This window comes from Sceloporus undulatus, chromosome 1 (assembly GCF_019175285.1).
Source record: "Sceloporus undulatus isolate JIND9_A2432 ecotype Alabama chromosome 1, SceUnd_v1.1, whole genome shotgun sequence".
NCBI lineage: Eukaryota > Metazoa > Chordata > Lepidosauria > Squamata > Phrynosomatidae > Sceloporus > Sceloporus undulatus.
In genome coordinates, this window is record NC_056522.1 from 353,997,298 (window position 1) to 354,024,485 (window position 27,188).

The following is a 27,188-nucleotide window of genomic DNA, read 5'->3' on the forward strand; positions in this document are numbered from 1 at the left end:
ATGCTGCTTTAGCAGAATATGCCAGAGACTAAAGCTAAGACCTTCTGCATGCAAAGCATCCGCTGCAGCCATTGTATCATAAGTACTATCCTGTTTCTCTTTAAGTACAGTATTAAACTTTTCCAAGTACACTTTTTGTTTTAAAAAAGTTCTACTGTTGTTGTTGTTATTTGCATCCTGCTATTACTCCAAAACTGGGACTCAGAGCAGCTCACAATTTAAAAGAACAGTACAATTAAATGTCAGGGATGATGGGAGTTGTAGCTCTTCACCTCTGGCTCGAACTCACCACCTGGTTATGCACCACGCTGACCAGTTTTGGCCAGTGGTTATAGCTTAGCAGAGTTACAGAGAATAGGCTGAAGACCCCGACAAATTCTCCAAGCCTTCTCACTCTACTTCCACAGAAGTCTTCACCCTTCAGGATTCAGCTGGTTCTTGTAGCTTCACCCAAGACACCAGACAACTCAGTAGTCTTATATAAAAGATCTACTTTATTCTACTATATACAGCTCCAAACTATCCAACACAACAATACTCTACTCCTCACTATCCACTCTACAATCCACTCTATCCACTACTACAACCCACAAAATACATTGGGATCTATAGTCATTATTATAGTCAATGCATGGTACCACCCACTGTTGTCTGTTTCCACCCAGTAGGCGTGTACACCATTTTCATTGGTTCTCTTGGTTCATCCTACAATTTAGTGATTTCATCATCTCAGCCTTGACCACTTAACAATTGTCAGGTGTGTCCAATTATTCACTTTGCATTTCTTGTCCTTGGCATTCAGGACTTGTTAATTGTATCACCATTTACACCTGTGTGGTTCTCAATTGGCTTCTGCTGAGTCACCCTGACTCTTACATACATGTTTTATTTCATTTACTGTATATCCCATGTTGCTTTTTTCCTTGACATTAAAAACATACAAAAGTGATACATTAAAACAGAATGAAATTATTACAATATTAAAACAAATCACTCGTTAAAAGAATAAAATTTTGTTAAAATATAATTAAAAAATAAAAATAGTACACTTTACTGTTTTACTGCTTTACACTTCTGTTCCTCCTCTCAGGCCACAGTGACCAGACATCCTCCTTTTCCTGGGCGTGTCCTACATTTCAGCCTTCTGTCCAGGAGGAATTCCAAAATGTCCTCCATTTTGAGCATGAGTAAGAAGCATGAATTTATATTTATATGGGTGCTTTTAGCTTTTATTTTTGCAATGCCCTATATTTTTCTTTAATGTCTTATATTTTGTGGTGCCTTGTATTCCTTAGTGGTTATGAAATCTGGTCACCCTGCTCTCAGGCTACTCATGACAACTCCAAATGGATGACTTAACCAGGTTAGTTTGTGTATAGCTATGCTGTAGCAATGGGGAATTCTCCTTGCACACTGGGGGGGCTTGATCCAGACTCTGTGTAGCAGTTGCTAAGGGAACATGGATGTTCTCTCTTCTTTCCCCGTGCAAGAAGATCACTTTAACAAGCCAGGGAGCTCACCTCCTCCCTTATAGAACTCTATTTCCAACTTTGAAACGAGATCTAGGTTTGCTGGAAGGACAATTTTTATTTATCTGCTTGTGCTGAAAAGCTTTTAAAAGATATCACTGGTATCCCTCTTTTTTAAAAATCCTCAAAAGAGAAATTGCTTGGGATAACAGTACACAGAAATTTTTGCAAATAGAAAACAAGCGTTATTGTCAAAGAAACATGGCTGCTCTGGCAACAAGAATGGACAGTGGTCCTCAGTATTTTCTGTGGATGGAAAACAGGAGAAGAAATGATTTCGTAACCCAACAAGGACAAGACAGGTAAGGTAATGATTAAGATGTCTGTCAACTTTTTTTTGCAGGCAATCATACTTATTGATACCTGGTGGTAAACACAGAATATTCAGAGTTTCCAATGTATTCTAAACAATGATGGGTGTATTTGGTAGAGGAAAAACTAAGGGATCTTCAGGGTTGTTTCCTTCCTCACTGGTTTGATATATTTCCCTCCCATCATAAGCAATGAGGGAGGAATTATTTGCATTAGTTTTAGTGGTAGCATATATTTCTTCTTGCATTGGGTCCATGGCCAGAGACCTGGGAGACTCCCTAATCCATCCATGTTACACTCCTCATTTCTCTCTTTTTACCACTCCTGGTATCTCAGCTCTGGTGTCATGGAGTTGAACAACCATTCCTATTTCTTTCCTTCATTAATTCACATTAAAACAATTTAAAATTATTTTTTTAATTTTATATTTATTTATTTTTAAAAAATTGAAATAATAATAATAGCAATAATAATAAAACTTATTTATATCCCACTTCTCCCTATGGATCAAGGCAGGTTACAATAGCACAAATACATCAATAAAATACATAATACATACATAACCAACACTACATAATCCCCTATTCCCCTACCTTGAAACAAAAACAGCAACAATATAAAGTACAGATTAAAATTAGTTAAAATAGACAAAACTGAAGCAAGACATCTTGGGGCAGACAGGGGCTATCCATGTCAGTGTAACAGGAGGTCAATCTGGAAGGTCTTTAAAAGTCATTAAAACAATTTAACAACTAAAATGAAGTAAAACGAGAAAACCAAGCTATGTCCTCAATAAATCCATTGTGCTTAGTTGAAAAGCCAAATTTAAGTTGGTGCTGAATGAAGTGAAGTGTTGGCTCCAGTCAGGCTTCCAGACAGAAAGTTATATCCTGGACTTCCTAGTTCAAAAATTGTGATAGCACAGTTGGGAAAGAAAGAGCCTCCTGTTGGTCAAGCCCAGGCTGCATCTGCATTGAAATAAATAAAAATAAATGTAGCAAAGAACTGCTGACAAAATGTAAATTTGTGAGGGTAGGGTGGAGTTAGGTTCAGGCAGCCATTCTTGGTAGGGTTGCTAGAATGAAAACTGGAATTGACTCTGTACTTTAAGTGGTTGTGTAGAAAAGGGAATTTCAGCAGGTGTCCTTGTTACCTGGTTGTGTGGAAAGCAGTACATACGGGAATTTTCTGTTCTACACTTCCATTAAAGGTACAGGGAGCTGTCTCCATTTTTCACTCATTTTTCAACCCTAAGTGAGAAATGGGACATTTACAAGCATTCTATTTTTGCAAGCAAAAAGTTGAAGGTTATAGACAAGATAACAGAATTGCCAGGTTCCCCCTGCCCCCTTCAACTTTCTGACATACAAAAAGGCAAAGTACTGAAATTGGAAGTGGCAGGGAAGGAGAGATCATGTCAGATTCCAGTGGGATAAGAATGTTCTTTCCTCCAGAGACTGGAGCTGGCAGATTTGGGCCCCATTCCCATTATGATAAGCTCCGGTATATGCCCCTCATTGCCACTGGAAATCGATTCTGATCCTCATTGGATTGATTCGAGTGGAGAAAAAGCGGACCAAACGTTTAAAAAATGGGGTATCCCGACACTACTTTTTTTGGTGGTTTTTTGCCAAGTAATCGATTCTGACGTGATTCCAACTGATGGGAATGCCAGATCAGAATCAATTGTGACAAATGACAAAGGGATGTCACCATCCCTTCACACCAGAGACACCCCCAGTGCTGGGTTTTTTTTTTTTTGGTTTAAAAAATAAACATCGAAAAATCACTCTATTGCTGAAGCAGCCACTTGAAAAGTGTTTGCTTTAGCAATCTAGCGATTTTGCGATACATTTTTTTTAAAGAAAAAGGGGAGGGGATTCCATCCACCTCCTCCTCCTCCTCCTGGGGCCCTTGGTCTTGCCTCCATCTCCTCCGGTCTCGTCCTCCGTTTTGTTGTCGCCGTCTACCTCCTCCTCCTTTTTTTTCACCATGGCATGGCTCTCCTCCAAGGCTGAGAGAGTGTGCCTTGCCCAGGGTGACCATCTAGTGATTTTTCAAGGCGGAGGCTGATGCGAGGGTGAGGAAGAAGGCAAGGCCCCTGGAGAGCACTGAAGGGGGGGGGGGGGAGTGGGGGCCACATGGGTTGAGTCCTGGAGGGGCTCGGTGTGAAAGGAGGCCAGAGAGGCTGCTGGAGGCCAGCCTGATGACTCCACTACCAGCTTCTGGCAACCCTCATTCTGAGGCTGGCCTGGCTCCCCTCCCCGAACCCCAGTGAAGGTTGGCCTGGCTCCCCTCGCCCCCTCTCCGTGGACCATGGGGTGATCAAGCGACTGACAGGTCAGGAGGAATGTTACCTGGGAAAGAGCTGCCTGGGAGAGAGCCAGCAACAAGGCAGGAGGAGGCCTCGCCTTGCTCATGCAGCCCTGGAAACCCACTGTGTAGCTTTGGGTGAGTTATGCTCTCTCTCAGCCTCAGAGGAAGGGCACAGAGCCAAACCTCCCAATTTGGGCACCCCTGGGGATGAGGCCAGGTGGGCGGGGGTCTGGCTGAGGCTGGCCATGCTCGCCAGGAGCCCCTTGCCTCATTGCCCAACTCCCCCCCCACCCTGGACTGGCCTCTGCCTACTCCCCCCCCCCCCCCAGTGGGAACGACAACCATCCCCAAAAAAGAACTGATCCCACTATTTCATAGTGGGAACATGGGACCTTTTACATTCAAACCTCAAATCAGAGCGAGGACGAATCAGGATGTGAATTAAACCATAAGTGGGAATGGGCCCTTAGACAGCTATATCTCTCTGTTCCTGGGAACTGGGTGCAATAGCCACTTGAGCAGAAAAATCTCACATGAGAACTTTCAACGCAGCACTAAGGAAGAGTTTTAAATTAATAAATAAATTCTAATTAAGAGTGGCAACTTTAGACATTGCTGACTCCAATATTCATATAGTAAATGGGAAAAACCCAGTTCATAGAGTGTGTTTTTTTTTCCTGATGGCTATTAAATAATTTTCTGAGCATTCTGTTTGGTGCCCGCTGAGTAAAATTGTTCTTAATTCTAAATGTAAAGGCTGCTGTTTCAAAACAGACATGCATGGACACAAAAATCCCCATTATCCCATGTACTGAAACAGTGGCTCTTGCAAGGAGATTGGACACTAATACTGAGTGGGCACTGGGTGCATGCTGACATTGAGGAGCTTATTCCATTAATAAATAAGCCAGTTTACCTCTTCTGGCTTGAATTTAGGATCCAGGATGTTACCATACCTAAATCGCTGCCTATCTAGCCAGGATGCCACCATCTGGATGCATCCCCAGTCAAAGCCTCACTCAGCCAGCACTTATTTGAAGTTGGGGAACTTCTGACTTCAAAAATTGTCCGACTGAGCAAGGCTTCGGCCTGGGATGCATTCAGGCAGTGGCATCCCAGCTAGATAGGTGGAGATTTACATATGATAACATCCTGAATTCAAGACGGAAAAGGTAAACCTTATTTGCTAATGGGATAAGCTCCTGAGTTTTCCTGGCAGTTTATTATGCATGAAAGACATAATTTTCTGTATTTCCAGAAAAGTGTTTTCATTACCAATGATCTTTGTGTTGCCAGGAAGGTTGCAACTATTATGATACAACTGTATCCTGTACTGGAGGATAATAATGATGCTTTACAACTACGTTTCCAAAGAGTTGAGCATTACAGAGCTTAATCGCAACCAGAAGTATACCCATAACACCTTATGTCTAGAAGGCATGACAAATAAGAGGCTGGCAGAGGCTGCTCTCGCTCACAACAATTTGGAATGGCAGATCAGAAAGGTCTGATTCCCCAGATTTAAAAACCAACACCTGAGTCCTTTTGATGTCTTGGGTGGGTCCTTGTAATGTCATAAAGGTGGGTCAGGCAAGGGTTGTCAGGCAGGTGGGCTGGACTGCTTTTGTGTCAATTAGTATGAGGGCAATGACCCCCAAAACTGAGTAATTCTCAGATGACCTCACCTTGAGGCCTTGCTATTCAGCAACAGAACAACACACAGATTAACACGGAAATCACTCCTCCCTACACAGGGTCACACAGTGTGTGTGTGTGTGTGTGTGTGTGTATACACATACCCCATTCTCTTTCATGCCAGCATTCCCTGATGACACCAGCAATAGATGCTGGTGAAACGTCAGGAATAAACTTTTCTAGAACATGGCGATATAGCCCGAAAAACCCACAAAAAACTATGGATGCCAACCATGAAAGCCTTCAACTTCACATTATTGATTCAGTATATATTTCAATAGATTGCTCAATTAATGGATTGATTAAATTTATTAAATTTATATTAGTGGAAAACAAGATTCTAAAGATTTGATTTTTTAAAAATGAAGATCTGTATGGAGAATATTTGGCCATTCAAATATTGTTGGACTGTAGTTCCCATCAACCACAGCCACATTTGCCAATTATCATTATGACTAAGATGGTGGGAGTTGCAGATCCATGACATAGGGAAGATCCCATGTTCCTTTCCCCATTTAAGATAATCCACATAGGTCACAGAAGAGATCATCTTACAAGAGATGTTCTCACATTGTTCCTCACACACAAATGAGTGCTTCTAGGTCAGAAGGAGGAAATGACTGCTAAATTATTTATTTTAAAAGTGGCTAGTATGCAATAGGATTGTTCCACTGACAGAAGTGCCACCATCAGTGGAACTGCATGGGAAGATTCTCCTTTTTCTAAATTTGTTGAGGAATGACTTAGAAAGTTGGGTCTATATAGCCTGGAAAAGAGAAGATTGAGAGGCAACGTGGTAATCACCTTTACATATCTAAAGAGATATCATGTAGAAGGTGATGTGAACTGGTTTTCTGATGCTCCAGAGACTAGAACACAAACCTATGGATACCATTTACAAGAATGTCCACCTAAACTTCACCCACTGCAAGCTCCATCTCCAGGGAGCAGACTGGTGCATGCATGTGTATGTGTGTATGCGTGTGTGTATGGATTGATGTGTGTGGGGAGCAGCATAGGGAGAGGGAGCATGTGCCATCCAGGAAGTCCCACCCACCAGAAGTCCCATCCTGGAGGTCCTTCGCCAGAACCCCACCCTCCACTAGGTGACACCCAATGTGGGAACACCTCTGACTATAATGTGATACATTTGCTTCATTTTAACCCAGAATAGCTGACAAACATACAGAAATGTCTTATCTAAATCATTTAAATCCTTCTCAAGGTTCCAAAGATGTGTCACCATTAACATTTTCCCATCCAGGCATTCAAAATTTTCAAAAGTGGTCCCATGGTGGAGAGAGTAGACAGGGTTGGTCCTTCTTTTATGTTCTCCTGGGACAGAATAAGCTCTCATCTTTCACCATTCAGACAAGGGAATCGTTCCTTTTTTATACAAGAGTTAAAGTAAAGTTCTTACATTGACCAGTGAATAGGTTGACCCAGATTTTGGGGGGTTAATTTTTTTACTAAAATTTTTAGACTTACACATGACTATATTCAGTATTTATTCCTGGATGTCAGGGGTTGGACTACGTGGCCCAGTTCTACAATTTTTTTTTTTATTGTCCTTTCAGCACCAGCTGCTGGCACACCTGCAAAATGCACGTATCGTGTTTTCAAATAGTGTGGAAAGCTTCAGGGAGGGTAGAGCAAGATGACAATTTACATTGTACTAGTGGTTGGGCAGTAGTGCAACATTAGATTTAGTCCAATAATTGTCTCCTTGGGTCAAGCAGGGATAAATATCTGTAAATGTCTATCTCAAGGCCTTTTTCCAAAACATAAGGCTGCTTTGGGATAAAGCAGGGAGGTGTCATGGAGAAGCCATTGTGATGTTTCTTGCTATTGCTACTACCTGCTAGATTGTGCTCCTATCAGTGCTGTCAGCTTCAGAAGTTTTTTGTAGGAGTTTGGACCTTGGGCCCATAAGGAACATGAGGTGAGGACAGCTAATTTTGTGCCTTTTCCAGTGTCGGTTTTGAGAAATACCCAATCATATATCAGTGGTGGTGAATCTTTGATCTTCCAGGTGTTCGGGGGCTTCAACTCTTTTGAATCCCACCCACATGGTCAGTGGCAAAGGACTGCAGAAATGCCAGATTTGCTGACAAGATGAGATCTAAATAAAACAATACTGTTACATATAGGGTTGCCAGAGCTCAGGTTTGGATCTCTGGTTTTCATCTTACCCAGGCAGGTGACTAGTGTGCAAATTCTTCAATTTTGATGGGCTCAGTTTCAAGAAAAGGGAAAGGGATGTTATCTCTAATCTCAAGGGAACTCTACCACAAATGCATAGATAAATAAGGTAGGCCACAAGGATGCCACAGTGTCCTCTGGTGTAACATCCAAAGAAGAAAAGAAAGTTGCATCAGGAATACAAATCCCATTGAGAAAAAGTGGCCTAAACCCACAGTATATTCTGCTCTCAATAACCTAGCCCTTGGAAATCAGGATGATGCTGACCTAATTAGCTCCACCTCTTCATCACAGCTGTCATATCTTGGTCCTGCCAGAGTGTGACAAAATATTGAGGACTGCAAGTTATATACAAATAACTCTTTTTAGAACCTAATGAGGGCCCATGAGAATAAAATGCTGCCATTTTGTTTTACAGGGAAGAAGAGGGCGAAGATGTCTCTCGCATTCCCATCGTTTGTGAGGTTAGCTGCTCTTCCTTTGCTTTGTAATTCATGTTCTCAGATCAGACTGCCAGGTTTAATATTGGATGGTATTTCTGTTTCTTTTCTTTTTTAAAAAAACATGAAGAAACTAAAAGTTTGCAGAAGTTGATCAGTTCAGCTTAAACAGCTAGTGAAACTGAAACTGGTGTCCTGCGTAGAAAATTTTCTCCTTATCAGTAAAACATTCTCCATTTTCTTAAGTGCATTTTCACTGCAGGTTAAGTCTATCTTATCTGAAATGCTTGGGACCAAAGGTTTTTTGAATTTTGGAATTTTTTAAAAAATTCTGGAATACCCGTATTTGCATATATGTACATAATGAGATATGTTGGAGATAGGACCCAAGCCTAAACACAAAATTCTTTTATGTTTCATATGCATCTTATACACAGAGCCTAAGGGCAATTTGATACAATATTTTTAATAATTTTATGCATGAACCCAAGTTTGGATACATTGAACCACCAGAAAGCAAAGGTGCTATTATTTCAGGCATCCATGAAAAAAAAAATGGTTTTGGAATATGCAGGATTTCAGAATTCTGGATAAGGGAAACTCAATCTGTAAGCTTGTTTTTATGGATATGTGCAGTGGTGTAGTGCAGCCAGGGCTCACAGGGTCTAAGTGCTTTTTTAATTAACAGAAAATGTGATGTGGTCTCTTTCTCTCTGTGTGCCTTTCATTCACCTGTTGACCTATGGCAACTCCATGAATGTCAGTGTTTTCTTAGGCATGAAATACCTAAGAGGATTCCCTTACAATTCTGCTTTTCCTCTGAGTTTAGCTACAATCTTCACAGCATCTAAGAGGAAAGAAGATTTCCTTGGTAGCAATATATTGTTCTGAGCTTTCCCAGTGAGGATGGGTTGTGTCATAAGTCATTCCCTAGAGTCTGATGACTCAGACAGTGGGAGGGGGCAGATTGCCAGGAATCTGTAGCTCCTGATAATGAGGCTCTATCTGATAACGAAGATAAAAAGAACTTGGAATTGAGGAAAAGCTGCACCCCAATAGGAGGCTGCAGATGCTGAAGATCAATTGCCATCATTCATCGAGCAACCACAAGACAAAGATTGTGCCTCTGTGTGTATTAACTTTTGTATAGATCATGAAAAGCTATGGTATGGTCTTAAGTGGATGTGCCACAACAATTGATTGTCCTAATGTTCAACCTATACTCAGGACAAGAAGCTATTTTTATAATAGAATATGGAAAGACAAAAACAAACTCAGGCTGAATCCAGACAAAAGGGAGGTACTTACAGTAGGGGCCCCCAAACCAGGTATAGGGTTGCAACCTCTAGTCCTAGATGGGGTCATGCTCTCCACAAAGGACTGTGTTTGCAGTCCTGGGGTGCTCCTAGATCCGTCGCTTCACATGAGAAATCAGGTGAATGCGACGATCAGGAGCGCCTGTTATCAGCTTTGGCTGATACGTCAGCTGCGCTCTTTCCTGGAAGTAAAGGACCTAGAAACTGTTGTACATTCACTGGTAACTTCACAACTTGATTTCTATAATGCGCTCTACATGGGGCTATCCTTGTGCCTAGTCCGGAAACTTCAACTAGTGCAAAATATGGCAACCAGGCTGGTCGCTGGAAATAACACCCGTTCTAAAACCTCTTCACTGGCTGCCTATTAGTTTCCGGGCACAGTACAAGGTGTTGGTTATAACCTTTAAAGCCCTACATGGCTTGGGCCCAGCCTATTTGAGGGATCGCCTGCTCCCATATAAAAGTGCCTGGCCACAGAATGACTGCCCCTCACATCATGTATTAGCCCACCGCTCTGACCTCGTCATATTCTGTGTGTGTGTGTGTGTGTGAGTGTGTATTATTCTGTTTTAATAGATATTTTAATTGTAACATGTTTAATACTGTTTTAAGGGGGAACTTGGGACATAATGTTGTAAATGTGGATTTTAATATGTTGTGAGCCGCTTTGATTGTCTAGTTACAGAAAAGCGGGATACAAATAAAAGATTTATTTATTTATTTATTTATTTATTTATTTATTTATTTTAAAGACAGAATGGTTTCCAATCAGAAAGGGGGCCAGGCAAGCTGACATTCTATCACTATATGTGTTCAACTTGTATGGCAAAAATATAATATCCAAAGCAAAATTAGTCTCGGAGGAAGGAGATAGGAAAAAGCAGCTCCTTTTTGTGCCCTCGAAAGGGCGCCATAGCCACCGCCTGCAGCTGCCCCCTTTCATGCCAAATTGGGGCTGCAGCAACCTCATGGAGGAACACCATGATGCTCTCCACACGGCGTGTGGCATCATGGTGCCCTGGGGGTAGAGTCAGGGCATGTGTCATGTGGACGCAGCATCATGGCACTCCTCTGGGACTGTGTCCAAATGACATAGTGCTCCAGTGGCCATGAAACAGGCAAGGCTATTTCTTTCAGCATTTGGAAAAAAGGGACTGCTAGCACTAAGCAGATGGTATTGCCAATGCCTGCCTTCTGTCTGGCTCCTTGAATTCAGGGTATTCTGGAAAGGCTGCCTTGAAAAATGGCCTTTGTGGCACTGGCAGCCATACCAACCATCTACTTCAAAGAAGTTTCCATGAGAATATACCCCCCCCCCGACTTTATGGTGGGAAGATGGGCAGAAGCATCCGTTTCTGTTGCTGTAGTAGAGAAGAAAACAAATTTCATTGATGGCACTGGGCAAGGTTTAAGGTCCACCCTTAGATGTATTCATTTTTTCTGTTTCTTTTAAAGCAACAAATTTGTTTTGGTTTTAAACTCTTGCCAAGCAAGATTATAGATGTTCTTAGGGAACATTCACAGCTGTGCTGAAAATCTGCCTCTCCTGTTTTGGCTGGCCTTTATAGACATAAAAAATGCATTTCAGGGCTCCACCAGTGAGATTATGCAGCAGCACAAAAAAGCACTGCATAGATTCCAGCTTTTGAAGAAGAAAAAAGAATGTGACCGAATTATTGCAGAACTGAATTTGAAGAAGGAAAAATTTAAAGAAAAGTTTGAGCAGCTGGCACTGCGAAGAGAGGAACTGAACCAAAAGGATGATAATGTAAGCATGAGGGTGCTCAGAGGCTCCCGTGTAATGTAATTTTGCATGTAATGGTAGACTATATTTTGGTACTGTGGGAAAGAACCTAGACAAACCTCTGGCTTACATGCTGTCCCCGCATCCTTTGGTGAAATTGTGAGGAGATTAAAAGTGCTGGGTTTCCTTTGTTTGTTTGTTTGTTTGTTTATTGGATTTACACTTCACCTTACTCCAAAAATGGGACTCAAGGCAGCTCACACTAATATTAAATAAAAGAAGAGAATTTAAATAAACCACAATTTCTTTGCTTTGGAACTCTGCTTAGAGTGAACAGTAAACTCTGGTCAGAATACAGGCAGAAATATCCAGTCTTCTGAAATAAAGTGAAGTAGAGGAATGAAGCAGTTACCATGTTGGCTGGTAATGACATACCCTCCAGTATTTCACAGATGAAAACCAGGATTCATGTGGCCAAGCAACATCAGAATGTGATCAAGATGGCAAAATTCAAAGACACAGCCATGTTAGTCTGAAGAATCAGAATGCAAAGGGATCTTGTAGACTCACCTTTGAGGCTAACTGAAAGAAAGAACTGGAAGCATGAGCTTCCATAGACTTCAGTCTACTTCTTCAGATGCAGTTAGTCTCAAAGGTGCTATGGCAAAAGTTATTAATGAGAAAGAACACACAAACTAAGAGAGGTTGCAGCAGTTTGCTCTTGCCTGAATTTATTGAGAAGGACAAGACTCCATCCCTCCTGTTCTCTCTATTGTTGAATTAATTGTGTCAAGGAAAAGGGGGGAAATTGGGAGAGAGAAGCATATTTTAAAAGCATTTCTCTTCCTGGGGTCCCACTTTTAGGTAGTGAGCAAGAACAATGCAAGAATCAGTAAGTTTTCTCTCTCCTTTGGTCAGAATAGGGCTCATGCTCTTGAATTTGAGATATACCTTAAAGAATGTGAGCAGAAGAAACAGCGTGCTATTGCGAAGTACAAGGAGGAACAGAAAATTAAATCAGTAAAGAGGCAGGAGATACATGCACTGAAACAGGAGCTTAAAAAACTCAAAATCAGGTATGTGATGATCTCCTATCAGCTCAGAGCATATAATTCTTGGAATCCTGCTGGTGCCTTATGCATGCATAAGTTCCCTTATGGAACCAGACATTTTTGTCCAATGCACAATGTCTGCATTCAGTTCTCAGTCATGGAAATGGAGTTGCACATGCAATGCAACTGTGCATAAAGATGCACATTCTTGGCCAATATGCATCTATGTGCCCTGCTGGAACTGGTAATACTACATCTTTCATTGCTACTTAACCCTAAAGGAGACTCCATGACTGTGTCACCTTCCTACCCCCACAACTTCTGCATGCTTTTTAAAAAATTATCTGCCTGATAAAGGAGTGCATAAGCTTCCAAAGCATGCACATAGAATTTTGTGGCTTTTTGGTTAGCCTAATAAAGATATTCTCACAATATGGTTCAAGGTACAAAGGTTCTTTTCTTATGGACCTTTCTCTTTAACATGAAGTTGGGCATGTCTGACACTGGATGACTTCAAATGGGAAGACTGTTCTATGTAAAGGGAGGATAAACTGTGATTCCTTTAGGGTGAGACACCCTGAACTAAATCACCATTAAATATCTGAGGCATTCTGAATGTCTTGTATATTCCTTCAGACAACAGGCGCTACAGAAGAAGATGGTGAAATACAAAAAAATTGAAGATTTCCTTCAGAAAATGGCAGACATGCTGCCTTCTACTGAATATGGTGAGTACAGTCTAAATAATTAATGAATTTCCTTTTGCATTAATGCCTTATCAATAAAACACATTTTAAGAATCATTTGGGGGTGCTTTTCACTACTCCTAAAAGGCCAGGTGGCTGTGGTGGCCAGTAGTGCCTTTGTCTATTTGTCCAGTGGTACACTTTACTGGGGAAGCAGATCTGAAGATCCCACCCCATCTCATCCATCCATGCCTGGAGGAGAGTAGTGAGAAATCAGATAAGTGTCTGATGGTTGACTACCTCAACGACTAAGACCTCCAGAGGAGCCTGTTGGATCTCAGCAGATGATGTAACTGCTTCACATCTTGCTACAAAAACATAGCCAGATGCTTCTCCAATTCCCCCTTCCCTTGTTCTCCACTAGGCATGGATGTTTAGGGAGGGGTGTTGTAGTGGCGCTATTGTAAAAAGCATTTGTATTCCATAAGGCATTTATAAATTGACTGTCATGGTCTTTTAATGTTGTGCTGTCCTGTTTTGTCAATTTGTTTATGTGGTATTTTTACTGAATGTCAGTGGTTTTAACTTCACAAACTGTTCAGTTACTTTTTAGATTACTATTATATTTCCTGTAGCTTGCATCCATTGTTCCATGTTCTAATCTCTGGAGCAAGCTTGCTCTATCCTCAATGTGACTCTCCTCCAAATACTTAACAAGCTTGCTCCATCCTCAGTGTGACTTCCCTTCAAATACTTAAACAGGGCTATCATATCACCTCTAAGCCTTCTCTTCTCCAGGCTAAACATACCCAGCTTTCTAAATCTCTCCTCATAAGGCATGATTTCCAGACCTTTCACCATTTTGGTGGCCCTCCTCTGCACACGCTCCAACTTGTCAACATCCATCTTGAATTGTGGTCCCCAGGTGACGCCTGACCAAAGCAGAATAGAGTGGCACTATTACTTCCCTTGATCTAGACACTATGGCGGGTTACAGACCACCAGAAAGTACACACAGAGCGCGTACTAGGGTTAGGAAGGGGCAGTGCTTCCACACACCCCTAACCCTAGTACGCACTCCGCACGTAGAAAATGGCAGCAGCCATTCCACACGGCTGCCACCATCACTACATCACGACCGTGCCACCTCCAAACGAGGCGGCGCGGTTGTGACATATTGGGGCTGCACCAGGGCGCCTAGGGTGCCCTTTCCACAACTCCGGAAGGAGCTCCGTTTCGGAGCTCCTTCTGAGTTTATGTCGCTGGGCGCAGCCTTCAGACGGCTGCGCCAGTGACGCAGAATAGAAAGGGGCGGGTGCACGCTGCCCCAAACAGGCGGTCTGTAACCCGCCATACTTCTATTGATGCAGCCTATACTTCTACACTTCTATTGATGCACACACGGGAGTGTGATAATTGCATTGGCCTTTTTAGCTGCCGCATCACATTGTTGACTCATGTTCAACTTGTGGTCTACTAGGACTCCTAGATAGCTTTCACATGTAGTCCTGTGAAAGCGATCTAGGAGTCCTAGTAGACCAAAAGTTGAGCATGAATGAACAATGTGATGCGGCAGCTAAAAAGGCAAATGCAATGCAACATGTAGTCCTGTTAAGCCAGGTGTCCTCCCATCCTATATCTATGCATTTCATTTTTTCTGCCTATGTGCAAGTACCTTATATTTCTCAGGAGATCATCACACAGGAAAAAAGCATCCTTCTCCTGTCCTTAAACTGTGTTAATTGTGTGATCGGAGGGAAGAGTACCACACCCCTGCGTGCTTATCTCATTCTTCTCCCATTTGTAAAGAGTAATGGATCCATCATTTTGTATTAACGGAAACTCCCGTTAACACAGTTTAACGACAGGAGAAGGATGCTTGCCTTCTCTGTGTGATAATCCCCTCACTGTTGAAATTCATTTTGGTAGTTTTGACCTAACTTTCTAATCTATTAAGGTCATATCTTCCCATACAAACTTGCAAAAGTCCAAATATCTACAAAGAAATACTTTCTCTTGGTCCCGTCACCATCACAGGCTAGCTGTGAAGACACAAAAGAGAGCCTTCTTGGTCACTTCTCCCACCCTCTGGAATGTTCTTCCATGGGATGGTAGGCTGGCCCCATCCCTGCTTTCCTTTCACCGGCAAGCAAAGATGATTTTATTCAAGCAGGCTTTTACTATATAGTCGCCCCTCCTTTTTCATGGGGATTCATTCCAGACCCCTTGCAAAAATGGAATTTTGCTTATATTCAAGCCCCATTGGCTTGAATTTAGGCACGGGGGTACATGCCCCATTCTTTCCCCCCCTCCATTCGTCCCTCACGCAGAAGCAAAGGACACAAGTCTGAAGACCATGAGAATGGAGGGAGGACTGTATAATCATTGTCAGGGATGGTTTTATATGGGGTGTGTGTTCCAGTTATATTTTTAACTTTTTAATATTTTAACTAATTTTATTTTGTTTTCAGGTTGTTGATTTTAGTTGTTATTTTCAGTTTGTATTGTAAAGTTTTAAAACAGCTTTATCTGTGAGCTTCCTTGAGTCCCTTTCTGGGAGAAAGGCGGCATTTAGAAATAAAATTAAATGAAATAAATAATACAGTGGGTCCTTGGTATGCACTGGAGTTTGGTTCCAGCCCCCCCCCCCCCATCGATATCAAAATCCATGGATGTTTAAGTCCCATTATAAACAGCATTGTAGTAAAATGATGTCCCTTACAGTAAATGACAAAATCGATATTAATTTTTGGATTTTTAATAAATAATTTCAAGCCATGAATGTTTGAATCCATGGATGCAGAATCTATGAATATGGAGGGCTGACTGTAATTCATTTTCATTCCAGTTAAAAGGCACAACAGCTAAAAAGTAGTTAGTTGTGTCATTCATTGCACTGTGTCACTCTTATGATTTACTTCTTTTATGAAAAATCCCCTTAGGATTGATAAGAGAGTTTAATAAAACTTGGAAGTTTTCTTTCAAAATTCCTCTTAAATGCCTTTAGATGCCCTTTAAAAGAACTTTTTAAAAGTAATACCAATGATGATATTAGCTTAATAGAAATTGCACCAATAAAATAACTGGTGTTCCAATAATTAAATTCCTTTGTTAAGTCGTTTTTATAACAAACCCAGTAACGTGTTGCAGGTAATAAGACCTTGCTTATAGCCCATTACATCTGAGCTCTACACTTGAAGTGCACATATACTTTTTTCTTGATTTGTCAATTTTGAGTCCTTTAAAGGGCTAATTGCCCTTTAAACACACATTTGAGTCCCCTTAATCACAGTCTGATGGGTATTAAGCTCTCTTAGGTGAAAGTCAGCATTTATAGCATTTGGAAACATTCAGTATAAATCTAACATTGAAATGTTGGCTGATGCAGAAATAAACTGAATCACTCTGATGTAGTGGTTAAAGCACTGAGATTTGGGAGATCCAGGTTCAAGGCCACACAGTGTCATGAAATTAGTAGCTCAAAGTTACTCTGTACTCAGTGTTTCTCAGCCTGACTTGCTGTGAGTATAAGGGAAAAGGAAAAAAGCCAGATATGCCACCTTGAGTTTAAGAAAAAGAAAGATGGTGGTGATGATGATGATGCTTTTTTGATGTGTAATAAGTTTTCTATGTATAGTAAGATTTCTCTTCTTTCCCACTGTAGCCTATCTGAGAAATAAGGAAGAATCTATAGTTAGAACGCTCATAAAAAGGCATAGGACACTGATGACTGAAAATCGAAACTTGCTGAAGCATTTGTCTATTCTGCAATATGCCCTTGAGGAAACCCGACATGAATTTGCAGTCTTACAAGAGGAGTACAACACTCAAAAATATGTAATGTTGACAATGTTTAGTTTTAAGCATCTTGCTCTGGTCCTTCCCTTTCAATTTCCCTCATTTCCCTTGTTTGCTTTAAGGGCTCCAGATCATGGAAGCTCTTCAACTGCCTTCAACTGATCATGGTTACAGAGCCCTATGTGGACCTCTAATTAATGTGTCAAGACCTGAAATGTTGCTAGATTCATGAAGATGTTCAAAAGCAAGGCCTTTGTCTATGTTCTTGTTTCCATTTTAATCCTGCATGTGAGCAGATTAACCATATGTGTGTGTGTGGCCACACTCAGTTCTGTTCAGAAGTATCAGTTGCATACAGCACTCATGCTGTGAATACTAGGATTTCTTTATCCCAAATTCCTTCTGAATAAAGTTTGGTTGTTGTCATGCCACAAGATATCAGAGAGAATGTGGCTTTGGCTTGGGTAGTAGGGATCAGGGGGGCCTTCTACACTAAACAGTGATAATGCTATGATTGCATTTTAACTGCAGCATCTTATGGAATCATGGGATTTGAAGTTTGGTAGAGACAATTAGAATTATCTAGTAATAAGGTCATTTGTGGGTGGAACATCTCTTAAGGAAAAGGCATTCCAAGAGAAGACTATAACTCTTTCACCCCTGGTTGGATATCTCTCATATATTCCAGTGTGCCCCTGTTGTTGTTTTATGCCTTCAAGTCATTTCCAACTTATGACAAACCTAAGGTGAACCTATCACCAGGCTTTCCTGGCAAGTTTCATCAGAGGAGGTTTGTCATTGCCATCCTCTGAGGCTCAGAGAGTGTAACTTGCCCATGGTCAGCCAGTAGATTTCCATTACCAAGCCAGGATTTGAACCCTGGTCTCCAGAGTTGTACTTCTTTAACCAGCTTCAAAACAGAATTGAAGACCATCCTGTTCAGGGAAGCGTTCCCAGGCATTGCATAACTGTCACTTGCGATTTGATGTTCTTTTGTTGCCTGTTTTGTTGAATCATTTCCTGTATTGCCATGTACTTTATATGTATTATGCTACTAGAGAGGTCCCTTCCCCACTACCACTCCCTTCTCCTTTTGTGTCATGTCTTGTTAGATTGTAAGCCTGAGGGCAGGGAACCGTCCAATTAAAAAGATTGTATGTACAGCGCTGTGTAAATTTACAGCGCTTTATAAATAAAGGTTAATAATAATAATACTGAATGCTAAACCACTACACCATGCTGGCTCCAAAGTATGGTGCAATTAAGGGAACTGTTTGTGAGTCATGTTTATCAGTGAAAAGCATCTATTGTTATCATGAGTAAGAGTCCTGGAGGAGAATTCCTAGTAGCCAAAGGCTTGCATGCAAATAATAGAGTATTGAAGAATTAGGTAAATTTCTTTAAAATAGGTTTGAATAATTAAGGCATGGATTCTGCTGACAGAATAAGACAGAATGATGGATACCATTACAATATAGCAATATGGTGAAGTGGATTGCATCTACTGGCCATTTGACCATACTTATGGATCCAGGTACCAACCCCCAATTTGTATGGTTGGCCTTTTGTCTGAGTTTATCCATACCCACCGAATTTCACAGATGAAAACCAGGAGCTGTGTGGCCAAACAACACTAGAGTGTGGTCAAGATGACAAAAGTTATTAATGAGGAAGATGACACAGTCTAGCAGAGGCTCGAGTCTACAGAAAACAGCAAGATTTCACTCTTTCTCTCTCACCTGCTTAGCTAATTGAGTGCAAATTACTTGCAAATTATCAGTACTGAGCCTCCCATGCTAAGCATGAAAATGTGAAAGGAGCTTCTGCAAGCATTTTAAGACTAGTGCACATTTTGAATTACAAATTTTGATTTGTTGTACCCCATTCAGCCATACCTGCAGACCATAGGATATACTGTATTTATTTAGCAGGCTAAATATTGTCTTCTTTAACTCGCAGCAGTCCTTTAATTATCTCAGGTAAAGGTCTTTTCCATCACCTGCAACTTGCTCCTTTTTAATGGAAATGCCAAGGGTTGCAGCTGGGACATTCTGCTTGCATAAACACATGCTTTGCTACAGAATTGTGGTCCTTTCTCACAACCAACCATTGGTTCCATTGGGGTAGAGAAAAGAGGCCATACTACTAAAGAGCTCTCTTGTATCAACAGAGGATGTTGATGTTCTGAAAAGCAGGGCAGTACTTTTAGGTTTAGGGAAGCAATGCAACCTTGAGGGGAAATGTGCTGCTGTTTCCGCCCAAAGGTTCCTTAAAAGGTCCAATTCATCCTTACCTTCTTCAGTTTGTTTTTCCTTTAACTATCAGACAACTCATTGATAATATCCTGAAGACCAAATAGTCTCGTCTAGTGGTCCTTAAACTTTGTTTTTCCAGATATTTTGGGACTTCATCTCCCAAACTTATTGGGCATGGTTGCTGGAATTTCTGGGAATAATAATAATAATAATAATAATAATAATAATAATAATAATAATATTTATTTGTATACCGCCCTATGGGAAACCAATCCGGGCGGTTGACAACAGTAAAATATAAAATATAACAATTAAAAACACTTTATCCCTCCCCCCTTAAGACAGTATTAAACAGTATAACATATTAAAAACACAATATCAAAGCATAAAAACAACAATTAAAAACTAAAAACCCTGATATCCCTCTGTTGATCCTCAACCATCTCTAAGATGGGGCCACGGGAGGAATGAGGAAGTCAGGGAACCTGGGCCGGGATGGTTAATCTGGAAAGGCCTGCCGGAAGAGATCCGTCTTAACCGCTTTTTTAAAGCTGTCTAATGATGTTATCTGATGGATCTCATTTGGCAGGTCGTTCCAGAGTTTGGGGGCGACAGCAGAGAACACCCTCTGGGAGGTCGCCGCAAGCCTAGATTTTAAAGGCTGCAGTAAGTTCCTCCCAGAGGACCGGAGAGTGCGGGGAGGATTGTACGGGAGGAGGCGGTCCCTGAGATAGGTTGGACCCAAGCCATTTAGGGCTTTAAAGTTGATAACCAACACCTTGTACTGGGCCCGGAAGCTGATAGGCAGCCAGTGGAGGGACCTCAAAACCGGAGTAATGTGGTCCCTCCTAGATGTTCCTGAGACAAGCCTGGCTGCCATGTTTTGAACCAGCTGTAATTTCTGAGTCAAGCACAGGGGTAGCCCCATGTAGAGTGCATTACAGAAGTCAAGGTGTGAGGTTACCAGCGCGTGCACAACCGTCTCAAGATCCCTTTCTTCCAGAAAAGGGCGCAGCTGGCGTATCAGCCAAAGCTGATAACAGGCACTCCTGACCGTTGCATTTACCTGATTTGTCATCAGGAGCGACAAGTCAAGGAGCACCTCCAGACTGCGAACACAGTCACTGGAGGAGAGTGTGACCCCATCCAGGACTGGAGGTTGCAACCCAATTCTTGGTTTCGGGGCCGCTACCATGAGCACCTCCGTCTTGCCTGGATTCAGTTTCAATCTGTTTTTCCTCATCCAGCCCATTACCGCCTGAAGACATTCATTGAGAGAAGAGATGCCATTGGAATTCGAGGCTGACGAACGAGATACAGTACGGAGAAATAGATTTGGGTGTCATCAGCGTACTGATAACACCCAGCACCATGACTCCGTATTATCTCACCCAGCGGCTTCATATAGATGTTAAATAACATCGGGGACAGAATAGCCCCCTGAGGAACCCCACAAGTGAGGTACCTCTTACTGGAGCTACAGTCCCCGAGTCCTGGAGTCCAAAACTGAAGTCCAAAACTGAAGTCCAAAACATTTGGAGGGCCAAAGATTGAGAAGCACTGATTTCGATTACCATATCTATAAATTCTTTGTGGACATACGTGTTTGTATAGATGAGTGCAAATCACATGCAGAGAATAGTTTATGTACAGCAATGTGCAGCCGATTCCTAATTTTCGATTTTATGGTTTCCCCTAGATGCTGATTGCCAAAGCTTCTGAACTTCATTCAAAGTGCAGCATGTTACAAGACAAAAACATTACATTTTCACAGGGTTTTAGCAGTGAAAAAGATCAATTCACTTACCAAGTAAGAGAAATTTTGTGTGTGTGCTTTTCTTTCTCAGCTATATTACTGTCCCCCAACCCCCAGCATATTTGAATTCAGAACAGAGTGGAGGCAAATGGATGTGCGGTTGCATTTCCAGAACTATAAGGTGAAGACTTCAATATTTGTACTACAGTACGGTCAGATAGATAGTGCTTTCATCAGTCTAAATGTAAGCTAGGGGGCTGATTGTGGTGGGTGGTATAGTTAACAGCAAATGCTTGCCTGTGCTAACTGGTTAAGGCTGATAAAACTACAGCCAGCCCTTCATATTTACAGACTTTTTTTATCCACAGATTCAAGCATCCATGCACTGAAAATATTTTTAAAAATATAAATTCCAAAACACAAACCTTGATTTTGGTATTTTATATAAGAGACACCATTTTATTATGCCACTGTATTTAATGGGACTTGTGCATCCACGGATTTTGGTATTCACAGGGGCTCTTAGAACCAAACCCCAGTGGGTATCAAGGGCCCACTGCATAAAAATCTCTCCCTCCAGTCCTGGAAGCAATTTCAGAGATTGTGTGTGCAAAATGAGGGATTTTTAAGCCTACAAATCTGCAAGGGGTTGCTTAAAAAAGTATTTAACAGGTGGGCAGTTTACCTGAAGCATAATAGATGGATAAAAGTAATGGCTGATTTATCAATATGTCCATCCACCATGTATATTTCAAAGCTGGATGGGAAATAGGCCTATGCTGCTAGCAGAAATGAGGAAGCCAGTATGTTTTCTCTTTCTTATTTTAGTTCTCTCTCTTGATACAAGCTGTCTTTTTTATGTTTGATTCTGTAGAGTTAACAGAACCAAAGTTATCCATTTTTTTTTTACAGAGTAAACAGTTAAGCAGTATGGTGATGGCAATCTCCAACTTGGCAGAACAGTGCTACTTAAGGAATTATGGTCCTTTGGAAGAAATGACATTGGACTCCAAATTGGACATGATCCAAGTAAGATATATTGGTATAATTAGGAACAATTAAAATCTAACAGGTTGAAGGATACAGCTCAGATTAAGAGATAAAACATTTATGTGGGTTCTCAGAACATCTAGTAGTTGTAGACACTCATTTTTATTTTGTGCAAGTGTAGATTCCAACCATTTGATCCCTTTTTGTAACCAGTCACACAGTTAGACAATCCACTAGCAGATACACAACTTGTTATACTTTCATTAGGCTAAATGTTGCTTGTGTGTTATTTGTGCTTGTGCAACCATTATTGGAATTTCATCACCGCTTTTAGTTTTTCTGCTAGCCTTAGATATAATAACAAGTAGCAATAGCAAATACATTTCTATACCACTTATTGATGAACTAGCATTTCCTAACATCATTTTAGTTTGTTAGCTCTGACACAGTTTTCCACAAAGTGATACCTCCTGTTATTTTAGACTAAAACTTCCATAATACCTGACAGATGACCTAGGTGACTAGAACCTAAGACAATTGGAATATAAAGCATCTGGAAGATGCCAATTTGAGAAAGGTTACTGTGGAAACAAAGCATTGATTGCATTCTATAAACAAAGCATACTATTGCTCACAATTAAACCATCTTAAGAAATGTTTTCTTTCTCTGTGACCAGGAATACATTGTGGAAAAGAAGGAGATCAAAGAGGAAATGATGCCATTAATCGGAACTGCAAAGTCATCCATTGCTCTTTTTAAGGAACAAGTTCAAAGAAAGAAAAATATTTTAAAACAGCAAACCTTATATCTGGAAGAAAAGATGCCATGAGTGATGACATACCTGTAAAATGTCTGACATATGCAGAAGCACCACTGAATGGACCAGGGGGGTGTATTTCCTGTCTTATGTAAGTCTCCACAGATGGAGGTCAATACATTGCCAAAAATGCATTTATGGGTGGAAAACAAGCCTTTCATGCTGGATTTTTGCAAATATGGTTGGATTCTACAACTTTCATGCTATTTTCTTTGCTTAAGCAGCAGTTGTTCACTGTGTCTAGGAAGCATTGGTGATACTATTTCATGCACATGCATCCCCCCCTGTTGTATTATTTCTTTCTGTACCCATTTGTACATAAAAATGGACAAATAGGCTGTGGCAGTTACAACATTAACTATGACTGTTCCATGCTCTGTCTGTAACCATAATTAACATCTTTCACACATCTGTTGTTTTTGCAACGATAAGCAAATGTGTTCACCATATGGAAACATTTTGCTACTTGTTGTGTGGGTCTAGGGTTTTTCCATTGTGTTGTGTATGGTTTTTTTTAATCCATGATTACATTTGCAATAAAATGTTTATTACCCCATGCCTCTTTTTGTGTGCATGCACCTGTGTGCATGTGTGTGTAGGGGTGGGGTTGAAGTTGTGGCTGTGATTGGGAGAGAAACATGTGAGATCTAAGAACACAGTGAGCAAACCTAAATGATGGTGCTGCTTGACTTATTTTAGGGAGAAAGCACCAAGCTTTATGGATAATTTTTTTAATGGAACTTTCAATCTCATTTTTTTTAAAGCAGTTGAGTATTTCACATGCCATTAGTAAGCGTGGTATTCCCACAAATATCATAACTCTTAATCCTCTGTGGGTGCCCCCTCAATCTGAAGTTTAACTATCAAAGAAGGTTTTCCATCCCCATTCCCCCATACTCCTAGGGAACTCCACTTGACAACAACACTGTTATCTTTTACAACAGTGGTTCCCAAATTTTGGTCCTCTAAATGTTTTGGACCTCAGCTCCCATAATTGCTGACTGTTGTCCAAGCTGGCTGGGGCTTCTTGGAGTTGCATTTCAAAACAGCTGCAGGACTAAAGTTTGGAGTGCTGTTTTACAGTATAAGGGGGGAAAGCTTATCACACAACACTGTTATATGCAAATTGCATCACATTAGTTATGTCTTTGTCTAGAGCCTATTTGCATGCAATCATAACTATATTGGAAGAAATGTGGAAAATAAAATGACAACAACAACAGCTCTCATCGTGCTGTACCACTGTTGGGTCATGTGGAAACTGAGCTTTTAAAAAAAATAATATGTATTATAAAAAAAATCCAAAACATAAAACAAATAGCTTATATCATATCGAATCCTCTAATATATGTGTATATATATATATATACACAATATATTACATTAGATACATCAACACTGCAATAATAAATGCTTTATCAGAAATGTAGTTGTCTTATTCAATTCCATTCTCTTTTTTCCACATAATTTCATTCTTAATAAATCTATAAAATATTTATCAACTTCATCATTGATTTACTGTAATAACCATCTTTTTTTTTTACAATATTTCTAATGGAAAATCACTCTTCATTTACCTTATCAATATCTCCCTGGTTTAATAACACAGTGAGTCGATCCATCTCTTCCATAGCACTAAGTTTGAGCAGCCATTCTTCTATAGTAGAAACTGATCTTTCTCTAGCTTAAAATAATTGATTAATGACCCCTTATCCTACTATGGTTTAGTAACCACTTGGGGTGCAACATTCTGCTTTGTTGTGATATTGAAGCGTAGTAGGCACTGTGATGGTGTGGCTTCATTGCTCCTCCCTTGGAGATTCTCCAGGGACTTCCGGGGGGGAAACCCCAGGCTACTTCTGGTGGTAGGTGGGGGGGGGGAGAGCAGGAGTCACAAGAGTTTCCAAAATAACCTCTGTTCATTTTCTATTCTTTGGCATTTTTAAAAAACTAGGGAGCCAGGATTCACTTGGTAACTTAAGGCTGCAGGAAATAGAAATGAGTAGATTTGCAATGTCTGTATTCAGCAAGCGACTACTGTCAAATTAATATATAGTGAAGGCAGCAAGGTGATCAATGTACAATATTTTACTATTTATTTTATTTATCTTTAGCTTCATCCATGGGACCCAGGCAGCTTCAAGAAACAGTAAATTAAAAAACATTGACAATAAATTTTAAAAAATTAAAATCACCTTTAAAACATGCTAAAAGCATTTTTTTAAAAAAACAACCAAAAGTTTTTAAAAATAAAACATCTCCAATAATCTCACCTACTTATACCTAAATGCCTGCTTAAACAAAAAGGTCTTTGCCTGCCAGTGAAAGGAAAGGAGCGAGGGCAATCCTAGCTTTTGATGGAAGGGAGTTCCTGAGGTGGGAGCAGCCATTGAGAAGGCTCTCTCTCATGTCTTCACCAAGGAGCCTGTGATGGTGGCTGGACCGAGGAAAAGACTTCCCCGGAACATCTTAGAGCTCTGGCAGGTTCATATCATGATCAATTACTGTAGCACATCGGGACACTTTGGCTAGAGTCCTGTACCACATCTTTGCAAGTCACTAACAGTGTTCCTTAGGGCCTCTGCTAGGGATTCTAGCCATTTAAAAAAAAATTAAAAAAGGGGGGAGTAGCACGATGATGTGGCTCTATATAATAATAAATAATAATAATAAATTTTTATTTTTCTATCCGCTCCTTCCTGTGATCGGGGCGGCTTACAACAAGAGTTAAAACATCCATACATAAAACATTAAAACATAAATCAATGTAACAAACCATCTTACACAATAAAAATAACAGGCAAAAAAGCCCCATGCCCCAACTCTTGCCGGAAGAGGAGGGAGGCCCACAGGATTTTATTCGGGGAATGCCTGTTGAACAGGAAGGTTTTAGGTCCTTCCTGAATTGGGCCGGGGGTGGTAGTCGCGGAGCTCAGTGGGCAGCGTATTCCAAAGGGCTGGTTCAGCAGTGGAAAATGTCCTCTCGTGTAGTGGAGGATAATCTCGCCCCAGGCACCTCAGTAATTGCTGCCCAGACGTTCTGAGGGTGCGAGGCGGAATGTACGGGAGAGGCGGTCCTTTAGGTATCCTGGGCCCAAGCCATTTAGGGCTTTATAGGTAATTACCAACGCCTATACTGAGCCCGGAAGCGATGGGCAGCCAATGGAGATCTTTAAGTATCGGTGTGTTTATGGCTGGTCCTGGGAAACGCCAGTGACCAGCCGGGCTGCCCTGTTCTGCACATTGCAGCTTCGAGTTTGGTATAAGGGTTGCCCCATGTAGAGTACATTGCAGAAATCCCGTCTCGAGGTTACCAGAGCATGTACAACAGTTTCTAGGTCCCTCAGGCCAGGTATGGGCGCAGCTGGCGAATAAGCCGAAGCTGATAACAGTGCTCTTGACCGTCGCATTCACCTGAGCAGTCAGGTGAAGCGACGAGTCAAGAAGCACCCCCAGACTGCGCACAGAGTCCTTCACAGGGAGCATGACCCGTTCAGGACAGGTGGAACCACCGCCCTTCCTGGACCAGGGGAACCTATCACTAGTACCTCCGTTTTCTCTGGATTCAACTTGAGTCGGTTTCCCTCATCCAGCCCATTACTGACTCTAGACAGGCCACGAGAGGAGAGACCCCCATCCTGGTCACTGCATCAGTCGGAGACATAGAGAAATAATTTGGGTGTCATCAGCTACTGATAACCCGCGCCCCATGTCTCCGAGATGATCTCTCCCAGCGGTTTCATGTAAATGTTAAATAGCATGGAGACAGAATTGCTCCTTGAGGGACCCCAGTTTTAAGGGCCCGCTCAGTCGGAGCACACGTCTCCCAGCTGCACCATCTGGGACCCTCCCCAGAGGGTGGGACCGGAACCACTGGAGCGCAGTGCCCCCGATTCCCACCTCTGCCAGGCGTCCCAGAAGGATACCATGGTCTATGGTATCGAAAGCCGCTGAGATGTCCAAGAGCACCAACGGGACACCGCTTCCCCTGTCATGCCCAGACGGAGATCATCGACCAAGGCGACCATGGCCGTCTCAACCCTGTAACCCGCCCGGGAAGCCAGTTTGAAATGGATCCAGATAATCCGTTTCATCCAAGACCGCCTGAAGCTGGATTGCAACCGCCCTCTCATCACCCTTTCCCAAAATGGTAGCAGCGAAACCGGCCGATAATTATTATGAACCAGGGGGTCGAGGAGGGCTTTTTTAGAATAGGTTTTACTATGGCCAATTTCAATTGTGATGGAAATTGCCCATCCCTAAAGATGTATTAACT

The 27,188-nt window shown here is 41.4% G+C and overlaps 1 protein-coding gene across 1 annotated transcript; it reads left to right on the forward strand.

Moving 5' to 3' along the window:
* The first annotated feature begins 1,411 nt into the window (after window positions 1-1,411).
* CCDC197 (coiled-coil domain containing 197) lies at window positions 1,412-23,449 on the forward strand. Its single transcript, XM_042443743.1, has 9 exons — window positions 1,412-1,831; window positions 8,473-8,518; window positions 11,402-11,581; window positions 12,476-12,633; window positions 13,246-13,337; window positions 16,960-17,132; window positions 21,048-21,158; window positions 22,017-22,133; window positions 22,772-23,449. The coding sequence occupies exons 1-9, from the start codon at window positions 1,731-1,733 to the stop codon at window positions 22,922-22,924; spliced, it is 1,131 nt and encodes a 376-aa protein (XP_042299677.1). The 5' UTR covers window positions 1,412-1,730; the 3' UTR covers window positions 22,925-23,449.
* Window positions 23,450-27,188: the final 3,739 nt, after the last annotated feature.